General features: G+C 51.4%; 4 protein-coding genes across 4 annotated transcripts; 2 read left to right on the top strand and 2 right to left on the bottom strand.

Moving 5' to 3' along the window:
• Window positions 1-612: 612 nt before the first annotated feature.
• Window positions 613-2,085, bottom strand: BKA67DRAFT_656918 (uncharacterized protein; the record flags this gene model as incomplete). Its single annotated transcript, XM_046107023.1, has 1 exon — window positions 613-2,085. One exon carries the CDS (start codon window positions 2,083-2,085, stop codon window positions 613-615), a length of 1,473 nt encoding a protein of 490 aa, XP_045959214.1.
• Window positions 2,086-6,142: 4,057 nt separating this feature from the next.
• BKA67DRAFT_222028 (uncharacterized protein) lies at window positions 6,143-7,628 on the top strand. The gene is made up of 2 exons (XM_046095569.1): window positions 6,143-6,729; window positions 6,788-7,628. Exons 1-2 carry the CDS (start codon window positions 6,504-6,506, stop codon window positions 7,594-7,596), a joined length of 1,035 nt encoding a protein of 344 aa, XP_045959213.1. The 5' UTR covers window positions 6,143-6,503; the 3' UTR covers window positions 7,597-7,628.
• A 1,200-nt stretch (window positions 7,629-8,828) lies between these two features.
• Window positions 8,829-10,901, top strand: BKA67DRAFT_533896 (uncharacterized protein; the record flags this gene model as incomplete). The annotated part of the gene is made up of 2 exons (XM_046099772.1): window positions 8,829-9,583; window positions 9,710-10,901. 2 exons carry the CDS (start codon window positions 8,829-8,831, stop codon window positions 10,899-10,901), a joined length of 1,947 nt encoding a protein of 648 aa, XP_045959212.1.
• Window positions 10,902-11,401: 500 nt separating this feature from the next.
• BKA67DRAFT_621012 (uncharacterized protein) lies at window positions 11,402-16,751 on the bottom strand. The gene is made up of 2 exons (XM_046105481.1): window positions 15,727-16,751; window positions 11,402-15,661 (listed from the first exon to the last, which is right to left on the bottom strand). The coding sequence occupies exons 1-2, from the start codon at window positions 16,259-16,261 to the stop codon at window positions 11,766-11,768; spliced, it is 4,431 nt and encodes a 1,476-aa protein (XP_045959211.1). The 5' UTR covers window positions 16,262-16,751; the 3' UTR covers window positions 11,402-11,765.
• Window positions 16,752-16,758: the final 7 nt, after the last annotated feature.

The following is a 16,758-nucleotide window of genomic DNA, read 5'->3' as shown; positions in this document are numbered from 1 at the left end:
GGTCCAGTTTATGCTCCATGTGCAAGGAAATAAACTTGTGAAATATCCACCAGCAAGCACTCATCGTGCCCAGTCAAACGCAAATAACAGAACTCAACAAAACAGGCCTACGACGATACTCGGCGGTCTCAGTGCTAGTCCTTGGGATCTACTCACACTTGTTTCCCATAATCTAAGCAATACCAATGATGTTGCTTCCAATACCCGCTCGACCAAACAATTCCGCACCCCTCGCAGGAGATAGAGTCGATGATACTTGCCAGCACAGCGCATTACACAGTCACCATCATTTCATCCAAGCATCATGTTAAATCAAGACATTTACCAATCTATTTTCTTGGTGAACGCAGTACATGGCCACTCACGGCAATGAGGTCTACTCGGGACAACCTCTACATGATCCCGTATACTCCACGTGACCATCTCCCACAACAGACCGCCCTCCTCGTCAAGGACACCTGGAAAACACACAAAACAAACGCTGCAGCTCAACGAGCTATGGTATCCCCATTCCCAATGTCTAGTACGCAGTCTCCTTTGAACGCCCAATCTCCGCATCTATCTCAATAATCGCAAGTCTATCTCAACGCACTCGCTAACCTACAACTCTTTCTAGACTGTCTCGATTCGTCGACGAAGCTCTAGTGGCACGGGAACACAAGCTCCCGTCCGTGCCACCTTCGGCCGTGAGCCTTGTCCTTCCCCCGAACCAGCGCTGAAACTCGGGGTTCGTGAGATCTCCGACGCCGTTCTCTTCAGCGACTGCAGCGGCGGCAATATATCACCCGCCGAAGGTCTGTCCTCCTCGTCCATACTATCATCCTCGGACGGGGAATTAGGATCCAGCAATGGTTCAAACGCCCAGCTATCCTCCAGTCCCTGCATGTAGCACGGTGATCGTCGCAAGAAGTGCCACGAAAATGAGTCCAGCTGCATGGCGATGTACAATGAATCGAGCTTGCCATTGGGTCCGCAGACTGCGCAATGCTTGCTCAGGAAGTCCTGGTCGTAGTTGTTCGCGTCAACAAGAGCAGGGTCGAGAGTTCGGAGCATGGGTAGTCCCTGCAGCGTTTTGGCATCGCAAAGGCGTGCTTGGAGTGGCATCCATGGCCTTCCTTTCAGCAAACTACCAAAAGCTGCATTGATTGCATTCGCAAAAGATCCACTGTCAGTCCCTTGGACCGCAATCATCTGGTGGAGCCCGCGTGACAAGCAACGCTTATAAGCCGTGGTGTCTTTCTCAAAAGGAAAGGCTACAGACGCCATGGGCATGAGGGATACATGCACCGTCCAAGGTCCAGCTGCTTCACTCGACACCGCACTTTGGTTGGAGGTGCTATCCATCCTACGGGTAAGAGTTGTACTTGTGATGGGGGCCGGACCACGTGTATCACTACGCCCACGCTGCCAAGTGATGTCCGGGTCCAAGTTTTTTGACTTCTCAGAGTCCAAAGAGGAAGTGCGCCGATGTCGAGGTTTTGTTGGAGTCAAGTCTTCCAGCCTGTCTACACGTTCTTCCAAGTCGATGGCGGCATCGTCTGCCTCCATCAATCTCCTCTCCAATTTCTGCATGCTATCATCATGCTCGTCAAGTCGTTCATCATTCATCGTCAGGCGGTTGTGCACCTCGGTCTGTCGCTTCGCCGTCTGCTCCACAGACTGCCAAACGCTGGTGATCTGCCTGTAGATATTTCGATTCTCTTGTCCGAGGTCCTCCTTGCTTTTCTCATACTGCTCTTCGAGACTGCCCAAGCGCCTCACAACATCTCCCAGGGCGCTGCCCAGACCACCCTGGTTCTCCCGGTCGAGTTGCTCCTCCAATGCCTGAACCCTCCGTATAAGTTGCTCTATCTGGGCCTTATCTGGGGGCTGTTCAGGACCCTTGATATGATAACATGAGAGATGACCACATTCACACGCAACACCAGGTAGCAAACGGTTCAGAGTGAAACCAACGCAACCACAACGGTGACCCTTGATCTCCGGGTTGAGTAGAATGTAACGACATTGCCCACTTGGTAGTTTCGTCTCATCAATATCCTGTACGGGTCCCTGTGGCGGGGATGGTGTGGAATGAGTAGACATGATTGAGTCCCTCTGTTCGTAGTGGTTCCCGGCCAGTCTTTGGCACGGTGGTCTCTAGCTTTGACGTTTGTGACGCTATGGAGCCCTGCATGCAAACACCTTCTGTGTGGGGATTACTTCGTCCATGGAATAACCTTAAAAGCGAGCATGAACGAGAGTGTCGTGTGATATCTTTCTATAAAAGAAAATCACTTGAACACACCTGAGCCGAATGCTGCTGACCGGACGGCTATTGATAAGTGCACTGGGAGCAGACGTAGGGCTGCCAGGCGGGTTGGCGTGATAAGGGTGCAGAATGAAGGAAGACTCGATGCGCCCAAGCTTGTGATCGTGCGGCGACCAGAGATATGCAGCCGAGACAGCGCGCGGGATGTCGCACAAGGATAACTCTGACGGTAGACGGGTACGAGCAGAATGGCAAGTCACCAGGGAAGACACGAAATGCAGCAAAAGGTGGTCGAAGCCAGGTTCGAGGATGGCGAATGCAGGTTGAGACGGCGGAAAAAGAGGGTGTAGTAAGGTGTTAGACCATTAATATTGCCCCTCTGGCGGGATGCGCTCGCCCTTGTATGCGTTGAAGATAAACCGATAGGCCAGAAATGGCCGAGATATCCAATCCAGAGTCCAAGACCGGGGGCAGGGATTGCGATTGGGATTGGAAATGAATGTCTTTGGGGGATGCGCGCTTTTGTACACTGTAAAGACCTCCACAGGTACGTAGAATGGTTCCTGGCCGAGATGGTAGAGACACCCCGGCTGGAGAACTTCTGGAGATTGTGGGTCAAGAATCTCTCCCAAGGTATGTAGATAGACAGGCATGTGTCAGTCGTGCGTGTTCATCACAGGATCTTGACAAAAAGCACAGAGTCCGAGTGGACAGGTTAACTCCTTGCAAGGGCGGCAGACGAGAAGCGAGTCAGGACTAAAACGAAAAGATGATTAGAATGAACGTTAATGAGCTACGAGTTCCCCGGCGGAGGCTTGCGGTCTGCAGCCCACTATGAATCTGGTGATAGTCCCCAGGAGTGGTGGGTAGGGTACGGGGTATGGAGTACTAATACAAGGGGATGCTCAAGCGTCCTCCGCCTGTACCGTTATCAGACAGACAAGCAGTAACGGAGGACAAGCAAGTGCCCCAAAAAAGCATCACGAAATACCACATTGGAGTGTCGCAAAACCATGAAACCTTGATAGGGAAGAGGGAACAGGCCTGTGGGGGGTTAGATAAGGCGGCGTGCCCCTGTGTGTTGATTCGCTCATATGCACCGCGAATCCCACCATGCGACAACACAACGCCGAGCGGCATAATTCTCAGACTGGGCGCCCAGCTCGATATCTGTGTGCCACTAGAATGCGCTTTACTATGTAGTGCAACCGTCTCACAAGTGGCGGGAACATCGCGTCAAGTGGTGCAATGCCGTTATCAATACAGCTATACTATACCCTCCTCTAAGTGCTACCTTGGCGCTTGCTTATAACAACATGTTTACATGCGTCGTTTGTTCACTCGGATATATTCTGCCGCCTACCATTTTACCATGCACCAAGTACTGTCCAGCGGTCTCGGATGCGCCATTCCAAACCAAATATCGTCATCAATGCGTGAGACTGTAACTCCCACTCATGCTAGGTCGAAATGGATGGCAAATTGTTGCAGGGCCGGTTGGATGACCATGTGTCATTCTGCTTGACAATGGTGTGCGATTTCACTTTCGGTAGGAAACGGAACGGAACCCCTGACCCCGCCATGGGGCATTCGATTGACATAAGAATGGACCCACATGCAGGTCGCGAGCGATGACTACCAAGTACATTGCATTTATATCAAGTACGTTTTACAACATTAAAGTCTATAACATAACGACATATAAACTACGACGGCTTCTCGGGAGCTTTATTCGGATATCAATCTCAATATCTACCACTGTTTCACGCTGATGTATTGCAATATTCGTTTGGGACGGACGCAATGAGCCGCGGCTCTGCAGCCACTGCCCTACTGCCAATGACCAATTGATGGCATGCGTTCGTCTCCATGTGTTTTTTTGCAGGGGCTTCACCGTAAGAACAACTCACAATAGATAAGGCATGTCGCAAAGCTGCGTTTAAATGATGCCAAACTATCTATGTCACGTTGTCGGGTATGAGAGGCTGAGAAGAAGATTCGCCATAATTGTGCCTGATGTTGACTTGGGCTCTTTTGGTCACACCGCAGGAAAGGAAAGCTAAAGTTACAGTCAAGGTACAGTAATCCAGCTCGACCTAGCAATGACCGAATCCCAGGAAGATTACCTCACGGACAAGCATGTTCTAGTTATTTCGCCCTAAGTAATGAACGGACCTATTCTCACAATAAGCTATTAATCAATCCAGGCCACCCTTTGCTGGGAGGACATGTTCATTTTTAGGACATATGTACCGGACCACTAACGCAAGGTACATCTTGAAGCGGGCGTGCACTAACCCCCACGCAGTAAAGCGAGATGGAATGGAAAAGCCAAGCGCCTGGAACGATGTATGTATCTAGAATCTCGATACAGTAGCACCGTGAACACTGCACTGTACAGGTCACATCATTTTGGCGTGTGTTCGCTCATTTTCGTGCCAAAGGTTACTGGCAGCAAAGGGCAGATTTGGAGGCAGCGGCTTGCGATTCTACCAGGGACAGCCTCCTGACGGCATCTAGCGGTAAGCCGGGCTGAGGCAGACATGGTACACCTCTTTACTCCTGGCACCGGCACTTACTTCTGCACCCAGGCCTTATCAGTTCGCGGGAACTACTATAGATGATGACTGAACATGGATCATGCAATATCGTAGCAGAATGGCAGAGATAAGGCAGGCAATGGCTGACCGAGTCTCTTGGTTCGGGGAAGTTTCCGGTGAGGCAGTGGCACTTCTCAGCATCCACTCAGCTTTGGCTGTTATCTACATAGGTCGGTCTCCCAGTACGACAAGGACTTCAAACACCAAGATCCTAAACACCATGAGACGGCAGCTGGATAATTTCCTATTGGCCTAAATGCGGCCTTGGTTCCCAGTTACGAGCCCGTCGTTCTCACGCACGCCTCGCTACTGTGTGCCATATCGAATGGTTTGTCGTTCTTTCACCCTTTCGATATCCATCCTAGAAGGCCGTGAGGAAGTCTATACCTAGAGAAAGTCACTCTTCCTGCGTTCCCATCATCGCATTTGGCTAGTGACGAAAGGCACAAAAGCTCCAAGAAGAAAAAACATGAAATCTTTAAGTGCAATTCGGTCGACTGTGCTGGCTCGTTCTCGACCAATTAGCGCGGCCAGAAAGCCAGCTCCTGACTATGGCCTTGGATGGTTCATCATTTCGTATTATTCGTGCAATATTGCCTCGATAGGACTTACCAGATACAATACACACCTGTCGTCCCAAAGCCTGATGGACGAATTAGTCAATCCCTCCCGAGCCTCCATCTTACGTTACTATTAGATATTACCCGAGCCGTTTGCAGTTGGTGTAACCAGGCCTTGCGATCACGCATGGGGGAAAGTATCCAAGCTGCCCAGGTGGGAACAACCACCTTTACGCAGCTGTTACACACGGTAATACCCCCACAAATGCACCATGACCTTTTCAATTACAGAGTTTTGAAAGCTTGGTCTTGTGTTATATGAGATTATGTAAGGGAAAGAGACGATCTCACCTCAGTATACCAATACGGGTCTTAGCTCACAAGGGGGCAAATACCCCGTCCATGGGGCCTGGCGGGACCGTTTCCGCGGGGCACTCTCGAGTCGCCTCCGGTATAAGTTGCCATGGCCCCAATTCCCCCACGCCTGATGGAGCTTCGGGGTGAAAGTTTTACAATATTACAAGCCAATATCCCACGGGTAGAAAACAAGTGCGCAAACCGAAGATCGGATCGTGTCGTGCAGCTGACTCGAATTAGCAGGCAGATCCGGGTGCATGCCTTACCAATTTCGGAAGTCTAGAGAGGCCTTTCCGGAACATGAGAGGGGGGTTTTTTTTTTGGTTGTTGTTGGAGGGGGGTTGTGAAAGGAAAGCTATGGTTGATTTTGTAGCTCGGTTATTTCTGGTAATATAGCTGAAAACTTTCCGTGTCTCACGTGTTCCTGCCTTGTTTAAAGACTGGCTAGCAATGGCTTTCCCTCTCAACGAAGAGACCTTCCAAATAATTGGGCAGACCTATTCGGTCCTCTTGTGAGTGTGCAAGGTTGGATAATATTTTGATTGGCCAGGCTGCCATATATAGCAGCGGCTAGTCACGAACAATGGCTAGTCGAACGACGTCCAGTTCCCCGCACTCGCCATGGACAAAACTATCGAGAAGTTCAGCCATGCCTTGACGGATTTGATCACTCGCCAGCAAAAAGGTATCGTGAACTAGGGTTCGACGCCTCTATTTTATCTGCACATTGATGTAATGGCAAGCTTAGGCGATGGCGTGTCCGCGCTCCTCGAGACTTATACGAAGTGCCTCAGTTTGCTGAAAGCTTTCAAGGGCCGAAGCTCTGATTCCGAGTCTATCGGCTCAGCAACATCAGAAGTCCAGTCGCTTCGGAGGTCAATACGATCTGACAGGGCACAAGTTCGCCGTACATATTTCTCCAGGTTGTCAAAAGATGGCAGACGCTTGGAAAAGGGTGACAGTGAGTTTATTCTTTCCCAAAATGCGGGATCAGAGATGCTGATGCGGCATCGTGAAAGCTCGCTCAAGATCTGCGCTTTGGCGCATCCTGGAGAGGTTGAAGAATGCAATTATAAACTTGTTTACCATGGCCAAGGTTCAAAAGCCTGTGATTGACTACGAATCAATGATATCTTTATCAAATTCGTCAAGAATTGATGCTATACGGACTATGGATAGTTTATCAAATCGTCTAGGTCGTTCTTCCAGTGTGTTGCGTGAGCAACGACGGTCTCGCTCATCAAGCTCGAGTAACAAAAGTAGTTCAACCTCCTCGACTAATGATAAACGTCGTGCGCGGCGTGCAACTCTGTCTGCACCAAAGGACAATACATCAAAGACAGCCGTTGCACCATTCGGAAAGGACTCCAATGCCCTGAAGAAAGTGAGGAGAAAGAAGTCTGACAATCAGCATCAACCCCCCCGAAGCATATTGATACACACAGCACTACACCTCCAGGGAGCATTGGTTCCGGAGAGAAGATACATATTCGTACTTCAAATCGCATTTCGTATGTCTCGATGTCATCGGGCAGCACTAAACTTGGCGAGATCCCAAGTCGTCGTTCGCGCGTCACAAAACAACCTGACGGTATGTTTTCGGAGCCATATGATACACGGCCCGTCTATCCCATGCATTCGTATCAAGCCTCGACGAAGGAAAAGCGCGGTCTTTTCCGGCGCATTTTTAGAATCGGGGAGAGATGAAACAGACCCGTCATCAGTCAGACTAAACTTCATTGGCTCCGTTGGGGAGTCGGTGAAGAAACTTGCGAATTTTCTTAAGAAGATGGTCGATGTCTTGAGAGAAACAGACCCCGACAACTAGATACTGCACCTAAGCCTCTCTACAATTTGATGGAGGATAAAGCATTGGATCATCTACCGATACGCTATCTCATACGCCTCGACGATAGAGAGAGCGGCATGTTCTTGAGGAACCTCGCGCCGTAGAGGCAGGCTGGAACAAGATGGAAAATGGCGATTCCCGGACCCTTTGGATACCTCACCAGTCGCATTCTTGAACTTTTCAGGGATGTTTTATGGCCACGAGGGCTCGCACGTAGTAAGGCTTTGGCAAGATGGCAGCCATAATCGGCAATATGTTGCATCAACACAGCCTTGTATAGCTCGTGCTACGACGTAGCATTCATTCCCTGCTTCTGCGAAGCTTCCCGCTCACGGTTTGTCGCCAACCATTAATGAAACAGAGGCAGACAATCAATTGAAGACAGCGAACTCCAGGCTACCCAAGTGGAAGCAGTGCGCCAACTTCCTGGGCGCACAGTCTTATTACTTGCGCCGGGTGGACGAGCTCATACATGTAGCATGGCCGAAGCATATCAAGCTGCGGCCCATGGACAACAAACAGTACGGTATACACACATCTACATCAGCGTCTTCTTTATTTAGAAGAGGCTAAACGAGTTGGAATAGAAGGAGAGAGAAGCGAGGGGAAAAGAAAGAAATCAAATTGTCCGAGGTTTGGATGTAGAGCGACCGATGGTAACTCAGAAACTTTGGAGAGCAGAGCCCAGATTAAATGGAAAGCGAGGGGGTTTTGTCAACGGATGAATTTCCATGGAATAATGAATAATTAGGCAGAAGGGTTGAGGTTCGTCACAGCACGCGGTGCACTTGTAGCAAGACTCGCGCATTCGCGCAAGGCATACGATGTACGTGGAAGTATGGAGACAATTGACAGAGTGCGTGCATTTACAACCACTCTTACATACACAAATACACCATATATGTACACACACATGTACACATAGTTATATACATATCCCATGGGATTTTTGTGGGTTAACTTTTTGGTGGGGTGAAATAGCGCCGTGTCCCACTATCCCCGTCGTTTCCTCGTCCTCGTCGTCCTGCTCGTCCTGTTCCGTCTGCAGCTGGCTCACAAGAAACCACCCCCCCTCTCTCGAAGCAGCACGTGAGTGGCATTTCATCCGCCCAGCAAAAAGCGACGCCGGGTAGACACCAAGCTTCAGCTGCTGCCCCAGGGAAGGAGATCATGCTGTAGGGAGGACATCCGTGACACAGCCAATTCTCGCCATGTCAGACCCAGCGGCAGCTCTAACGTCGCTGCTGCGCGCCGCCTCCATCCAAGACCACGAGGAAGTGCTCAAAGCTGCCAATGCCGCCATCAAAGCAGACAAGTCCAACACGCAAGCCCATCACACAAGAGTCGTCGCCCTGCTGAAGCTCGACCGCTTCCACGACGCCCTGCGAGCTCTGACCGATGGTGGACACGAGCTTGAGAAGGAATGTTCCCTCGAGAAGGCTTATGCCCTCTACAAGACTGGAAGCCTGCCTGACGCCCAACATGTCGTGGAGTCGATACAGCCCCTCACTCGCGCCTCGCGCCACCTCGCCGGCCAGATCGCCTATCGAGCCGAGAAGTTCCACCACGCCGCCAACATCTACCGAGACCTCTCCCGCCAGAGTGACGGTCAGCCCGGCGAGGAGAACGACCTGAACATCAACACCCTCGCCACGAATGCGCAACTACAATGGACTGGACTGGGCCACCTGGTGGACGACGAGGACAAGCAGCCCTCGCGCGAAGACCTCGAGGCCTTCGAAACCGCTTTCAATGCCGCCTGTGGTTGTGTGGCCCGTGGTGACTGGAGCAAAGCCAGCATTTTGCTGAAGCGTGCAAGAGATCTCTGCGAAGCCAGCGAGGACTTGAGTGACCAAGAGAAGAAGGCCGAGCTTCTCCCCCTCATCATACAACACGCTTACGTCCTTTCGCGGATTGGAAAGGAGGCCGAGGCGAAAGCCCTCCAAAACTCCATAGTCCCATCTGAGTAGGTTTTAACCTTTTCCTCTCTTTTTCTTTCTTCTCTTTTTCTCTTTTCTTTCCTCCTACGGCCATGGTTTATATATGTTTACATGTGCATGTTTGTGGTGTGTGCTAACGGGTGCTTTCTCAGGATAACCGAGCCGTCATCCAAGGTTGTCGCACAAAACAACCAGACTGCTTTGGCATCCGAAAGCCAGAACCCTTATCTGACACAGCGCCTGATCGAAACTGCTACGACGCTCTCCGGAAACGATAAACTCTTCGAATATCAGGCAGCTGTTTTAAGACGTAATAGTTTTGCGTTGAGCCTCCAAATGCACAAACTGGACGGTGTCGAGAGGTTAACAACCAGGCAAATACTGCAAGCCACCACACCATCGGCCTCTACGGAAATTGCTGGGCTCGGTGTGATCAATGCTGCCGCACAGGCAAACTTGAAGACTGGAAAGTTGGCCATCAAGGAGATATTGCCTATACTTGAAAAGCGTCCTACTGATGTCGGTCTGCTTCTGACCATCATTCAGCTTTACGTACAAACTAAAAATCCTGGACCGGCAATGACCCTGCTCGAAGCTTTCCTAAAGCGCATGGAGCAGGCCACAACTCCTGACCACAACGATGTCCGTTTTTCTCCCGGCCTGGTCGCTGTCACGGTGGCCGTATACCGCTTGTTTGGCAGACAAAACTCGGTCAGGAGTGAGCTTGCCACAGCTGCTGCCCACTGGAAATCGCGGTCTCAAGACTCGCCTACGTCTTTGCTCCGAGAAGCAGGCATTGAGCTTCTTAAGTCGTCGAATCCCGACGATCTAGTACTTGCCGGTTCAACATTCGAAGACATTGCTGCCCGGTCCAACAGTGATACCATTGCTGCTGCTGGTCTGGTAGCCTCATACGCTACCTCAGATTACCCCAAGATTGAGCCCTACCTGAAGAATCTGACTTCGGTAGACAAGCTCACATCCGGTGTTGACATCCAAGCTCTGATCAATGCTGGTGTGGCATCAGCGGCTACTTCCACGCCGCACGGTACAAAGCGCTCTGCTGACTCGGAGCCCCAGAAGCCGAACAAGAGGTTCAGAAAAAAGAGGCTGCCCAAGGATTATGAAGAAGGCAGCAAACCAGATCCAGAACGCTGGCTGCCCCTTCGAGATCGAAGCACCTACCGCCCCAAGGGCAAGAAGGGCAAGAAGCGTGCCCAAGAGGCGACACAGGGCGGTACGGTCAAGGAGGAGGAGACTCTGGAGCTTGTGGGCGGTGCAGGTGCTGTCAAGGTCGAGAAAGCGACAGGGGGTTCCAAAAAGAAGAATAAGAAGAAGAAATGAGCATAGCCCCCACCCCCTCCCAGTGCAATCTATTACCGAAAAGATAGCTCCATGGGATATCATAGTGGCATAAGAGGACTGAGAGCGCCTCACAGCTAGATCGTACATGTTGCTCCAAACCTGGCCATGTATCAAGGAGACTATGTCTTATTCTCTGTCCGCATTTGCTTGTAGGAACGAATTGGTGACACCTTATGATGCCAAATGGCAAAAGCCCTGCTAGGAGTGCGGTTCACTACTAGAGGTATTCTAAATGCTGTATCATCTAATCCTAGCATGCATACTGCCTCACCCTTACAAGCCATCCGGTATAACTCGTGACGATAGGTTCCATGTAATAATTCAATGCATTTTACATCACTTCCCTATTGCATCTCACTACTAGGAAATCCCCCCCCCCCCCCCCCCCCCCCCCCCCCCCCCCCCGGGGATTTATTGTGAAATAACATTTACTTTATGGAAACATGTAGTAATTCCACGCTTTTTCCGAGTTAATTTAATCGTTTATCAATATTACTACTATGATATTTCTTTTTTTAAATTATCCTTTAATGCTGCATTTTATTAAGAAGAGCGTGGTTCGGCTCCCTGGTTCTATGTACACCATGGGCACCCAAAAACTATACCGGTACGGTGAAACCATTCTTCAAACCGTCGGGAATACCTAGGGATAAACTATGGAGTGGCCCACGCACGTTATCTGCCTGGTATGCATTCCATGCCTTTGCTTTAACATGTGCATGCTTCATTCTCGAAAACGCCAGTAAAAAGAAGTGATCGCTAAACGCTTCTCGATCCAGATCTAAACTGCTGGAAAGGAGAGAAAAAGCTGGCAATAATGTGAAGACCGAGTGACACCTCTCGTTATGCACTGATGGTTTGAGTTGGCGGGCTAAGCCGCTCATTAGACTGGTGCGTTTTGTCTTCCACATCGTCCTCCTCCGAAACTTCTTCAACTGGCGAGCTGGGTGGCTCAGGCGTGAAGTAATGAGACAGCTTCGACTGAGCTTCAGCCCGTCGGGCGGCTAGGTCATCCTCGTCACCGGACCCATCTTCGACCGGCGGCAGAGGTGTTCTTCTGCCATCCGAAAAGCTAATGGCCGCGTCGCTATCGTCGTCCGACGGGACAACCAAACCGCCAGTGGTGACCCTATGCGCGTTTTGAGCTGAAGAGTATTTCCGGTGCAATTCCCGGAAAGATCGCGCGGTGGCAGTACTGGCGCTCGCAGCGGATTCTCTCCTATCTTTTCTCGACGAAGGCTGCCCGAGGACAGAACGAAAGTCATCATCGGCACTGGCTGGAGAATTTGCTTGCTCCTCGCTCGGAGGCGGCTTACGCTGACGGATGTGCTCATTGGACGATATTCCTTGCAGGTCTGCACCAAAGGTGATGACCGAGGCTTTCTTGCCATGCACAGTGAAGCTTCCGGTACCCCGGGACAGCACATCATCGCGAAGGGTGTCATCAGACATGCCACCGCTGGAAGCCGAATCTTTTCCCTTTCTGCTCCGGTGGTGTGATAAGTGGCCCGTGCTCTCCCTGAGAGTGCGCTGAAGGCTGCGCCGTATCTTGTTTCGATCTAATTTGTCCTTATCCGCGGCGGTGGCACTTGCTCGTTTGTGTCGTTCGGGTGTGTCGTCTGCCGCCTTGGACGGCTCGTGCCCGTCCGAGGTACGCGACAGCTGTTGGTTGAGCAGACCCGTTTGTTCCAAAAGCTGTCGTTCGTCGGCGTCCTCATCATGCTCGTCGTATGGGTTTCTGTCGGGGCCCGCGGTCGGGCTAGCAATCTGTTTGGGCGGCGACATAGGGCCCGGCGCTGCAGACGACGTAGCGCTTGACATGGAGGCTTTCCGAGAATTGGCAGAATCAAGATGCGCGGCTGCAGAGTCGAGGTTGCCTGGCGCCTTTTGGAATGTTGAGGCTGTTGCGCTGGTCGGCGGTGTCTGAAAGACCTCAGTGACGGGCGACTCCTCATCGTTCTGTATCATAGAACTAGATGAAGGAGCCAACGACAAAGGCGCAGGTGGGCGCTGGCTTTGCTCTACGGTGTTGTGTAAGCTTGCTATGGATTCCATGTGGCCCAGAGCGGGTTGGTTCGAGGCGTCCGTCTCTGCTTGATGAGTCTCAAGGTCACCATTGATTTCTCTGTCCTCTTCCAAGTCCAGCAGTAGGATATCTCTGTGACATTTGAGTCGCCAAATCTCGGTGCGCGACCATCGTAAATGAGCGATGAGACTGGCTGCACTTGTGCGGACTTGTTCGCGGGTCTTTTCCTGGATTGGAGCAAGCAACAGCAAATGCCTAGCATTTCTCAGGTGATCGTCTAGTCGTCTCTCAGCAGCTTGTAGCTTGTCCTCCCCTTGTGTAATGCGGTCTTGCATCATAAATCGCCGAGCGGCAAGAATATCATGCGCCATCTGATGATCAATGCGGCTACGATTGATACTGACCTCACCAGTCGGCGTTTGAATGACTTGTGTCACCTCACTGCTGTCTAATCTTCTGATCGCCCGGCGACTTTGACCTTCATAGTTGCCACCAACAACTCCACGCATTCGTACTCCAGAGGTCCTGAAAGCAGCAGCATAGTTAAGTTTCGCCAGCCAGTCGTTTCTGTCGTCTTCGTCGTTGGCAAGAAGAACTTCCTCAAAACCTCCATGGCGGACATAGACAAACGCGTTCTTGTGTTTCTTGTAGGACTGGTCAAACAAGGCCACTGCCCCATCAGTTGACATGAGTGTGTCAGGTTTGAAATGCTCAAGCGGCGGTTTGAAAATTAAAGGGATGCCGTCATGGCCAGACTTAACGTGAGACTCGTACTGATGTACGAGATTCTTCACCCAGGCAGTATTACGAAAGAAGTAGAGCTGCGCTCCAGTCAGAATGACTCCCCACTCCTGCCATGGCGATCGTGCCCTTTTCCTCTTAGGATCTTTCCTCCACAAGGTACCCACTTTTGTGACTTTGATGTCGACAATGCCTGGTTCAGCCTCTTGAGGATTAGTCAGTGTCTTTTCCGTCATGAAAGCATCTGGCCGTGAGCGTGCAGATACTATTTGGAGGACACCAGTTTTGAAAAAGGTTCTTTGCAGATCTCTGACGTTGAGGTCCTTGGCAGTACCAACGTAGTTGTAGTGCTCCTCTAGCGGCATCAGATCCCTGAGCGGCGGCCTTAGAGTGTCAAGTTTCCCATCGAGTATGAGAGCGTATGGGTCGATAGGATCCCTGGTCCGCTTCATTGTATCCGGAGTCCCATTTGGAAACATGACTTTCTTATTCGTCTTGTGGCCACCTGTCCGATTCCCATTGAGATCAAACTCATCCTCGACTCGGATGAAAGGTGTGTAAGTAATATTGTCGTAGAAGCATTCTAGGACGTCGTCGAAGACGCCCTCGCCACGGGTGTTTTTGAGATAATCAGCCTTCTGCATCTTGAACTTGTTGTTCTTGTTGAAGACATCGGTGTGAAGAATCAGCAAGGAGAAGGCGACGAAATAAGCTTGGTCGGGGCTGGTGTAGATGCCGGGGTTACACTCATGATATCGATTTGCGAAAGCCTGTAAACATCTGTCGATATGTTGTGTTTCCTTTGGCAATTCGGCTTCCATGAGCAGCTTTCTTATAGCCATATCCATGGGCTCTTCGAAGAAACCAAACGTACGCATATAGCTTCGCAAGACTGAGGCAGAGAACGGATCGGAACCTTTGGAGAGCGCACTCGCTATCACGCCACGACTTAGAAGATCTTCTACACGGGTTAGGTATTTGGCAGGCGTGTCGTCTTCGCGCCGTTCAGGTAGCACGTAGGATTCTTCTTTCCTTGGTAATTGAAGGGAGTTGTTCTTCGAGGCGATGGAGCCTGGAGTAGCTGGAGTCAGACTGCCCTGACGGTTGATGTCGGGATTCTGGCGTAGTCGGTTCAAGCCGAGAAGATCGCCGAAGCTTTTGCGCCCAATCGAGGACGAAGTACGGGCGGTGCCTGGAAGCTGGTGGTCTTCCGAGTTCCTGCCCATAGAGCTCATGGTTGAGGATCTTCCCCTTAGGGCGAGATGGGCTCGTGTTGGGGAGCTCTGGCCAGAGTTGCGCGATCCAGGACGGAACAAGGCTGTGGCAGGGGAGTTGGGGGCTTTGAGGGCTAGTCCCTGAGAAGGGGATGCGATAGGAGTAGATCGGCCATGAACGGTCGAGGGCCGTGACGTATCTGTCTCGGCGACGTTGGTCAAGGAAGGGTTCGAGACTGTGGGTTGTAAGCCGGGGGTCTTGCTCCTCTGTGGTAAATGCGTTAGAGGGAATAGGGGCTCTGGTTGCTTGTGTTTCCGGCGGCCTAGTCGAAAGAAACTGCTACTCGACGATGCGACTTGAGTCGCTGGGGGAGTGTTGCCAAAGCCTCCACTATGCTCCCCGGAGCTGGCTTCAGACCTTTCCGACTCAGAGAGGCGATTTGCGGGTGGAGTCAAGGCTGAGCTTCCTGTTCCTTGTTCCCCAAGCGCGGGAGGTCCTGGGTGCGACTTGGAGCTGTAAGGCCTGGGTCGAGGGTCTTGGAAGGTGACGGAGGGCCTAGATGATGTCGTAGATTCCTCCTCCAGCAGAGTCATCGACTTCCTCCTGTCCTTCTGGCTAGCCGCAACTTTCAGCTGTCCACCATGGCTAGCTCGCGGCAGCTCGCCCGAACGGCGAATCTTGATGGGAATCTTCATAAACGACTTCTTTTGGTGCAGCTGGGTGTCCATGGTAGGAGCAGTTGTGATAATGGCGGGGGCTAAACAATGTTGCATCAACGGTTAACTAACAATTCTGGACGGCTTATTGCAAGTGGGAACATACGATCTGGCATTGGTGGAGGTTTCTCGGCCATCTGCTGTTGCCGCATCCGCACGGACAACTGGGGGTCGGAAGCATTTCTAAACCTCAGCATGGAGAAGCGCCGATGTTTTGGTGTTTCGTCCTGTATAGGGGGAGACTCCGGCCGGTCAAATGGGTCTTCACTCGGCCTTCCAATCGATATAGATGTCGATAGTGAGGGCATGTTGGACTCGACCGAGGAACTTTCGCCATTGTTGACAGTGTTGTCCCTCCCTCCGTTAGTTGCAATCCCATTCCTATCACCATGTTCCCGGTATGTGCTATCAACTGAAAGCCGTGTTGGCGCATTCGCAGCACTCGGGTCGAGCAAGTCATTGCCAAGGGACTTTCGCGGAGCTGACTGCTTCGTTCCGAGAGAGGCCGGATTTGGGCCCGAGATGTTGGCGCCTGAGCCTGAGCCTGGACCCGGGCCTGATCCTGAATCGGGATCAATCATAGTGTGTCGCCGCATGTCGTTTTCACTGGCCATGACGCCACGGCGACGCAGGAAGGGCATGATGGGAGAAACAAGAACAAGAGGGGCAGGAGCAATAGCAGGAGCAGAAGCGAGTCCAGAGAAGATTGAGTTGCCTGTTGCAATGCAATGCAATGCAGTGCAGGATTGACGGACGAGCAGCAGCTGCTGTGCTGATGGTCGTTGCGTCAAGTGCTACAATGCAGGGCGCCCATGGTTCATGGTTCTCACCTATTCACTCCCGCTCGTCTATTCTCGTCTCGTCTCGGCGTGTCGTGTCCTGTCGTGTGCCTCGTCGTGTCGGGCCTAACAGCTTGGACTTGCTGGGATTCGCGGCGATTTGCTCTGTGGTGCGGGACGTCACGTTAGATTTGGGGGGTTGATTAGATGTGAAGGTGGAGGTGAAGGTAAAGGTAAAGGTAAAGGTAACGGTGAAGGTGAAATGAGATAATCCGTCAAATGAAAGAGAGTCGTCGGAAAATTGGTCACGGCAGATAATACAAGACAAGACAAGACAAGACAAGACAAGACAGTGACCC

The sequence above is a fragment of the Truncatella angustata genome (assembly GCF_020726525.1).
Source record: "Truncatella angustata strain MPI-SDFR-AT-0073 chromosome Unknown BKA67scaffold_3, whole genome shotgun sequence".
NCBI lineage: Eukaryota > Fungi > Ascomycota > Sordariomycetes > Amphisphaeriales > Sporocadaceae > Truncatella > Truncatella angustata.
This window is presented reverse-complemented; position numbering and strand designations above follow the sequence as displayed.

Bases quoted from the DNA above. Each gene is read 5' to 3' on its own strand.
- BKA67DRAFT_222028 (XM_046095569.1), top strand. From the start codon at position 6,504: ATGGCAAGCTTAGGCGATGGCGTGTCCGCGCTCCTCGAGACTTATACG. The intron at 6,730-6,787 runs GTGAGTTTATTC...GCATCGTGAAAG, and splicing joins ACGCTTGGAAAAGGGTGACA to CTCGCTCAAGATCTGCGCTT.
- BKA67DRAFT_621012 (XM_046105481.1), bottom strand. From the start codon at position 16,261: ATGCCCTTCCTGCGTCGCCGTGGCGTCATGGCCAGTGAAAACGACATG. The intron at 15,662-15,726 runs GTATGTTCCCAC...AACATTGTTTAG, and splicing joins ACCTCCACCAATGCCAGATC to CCCCCGCCATTATCACAACT.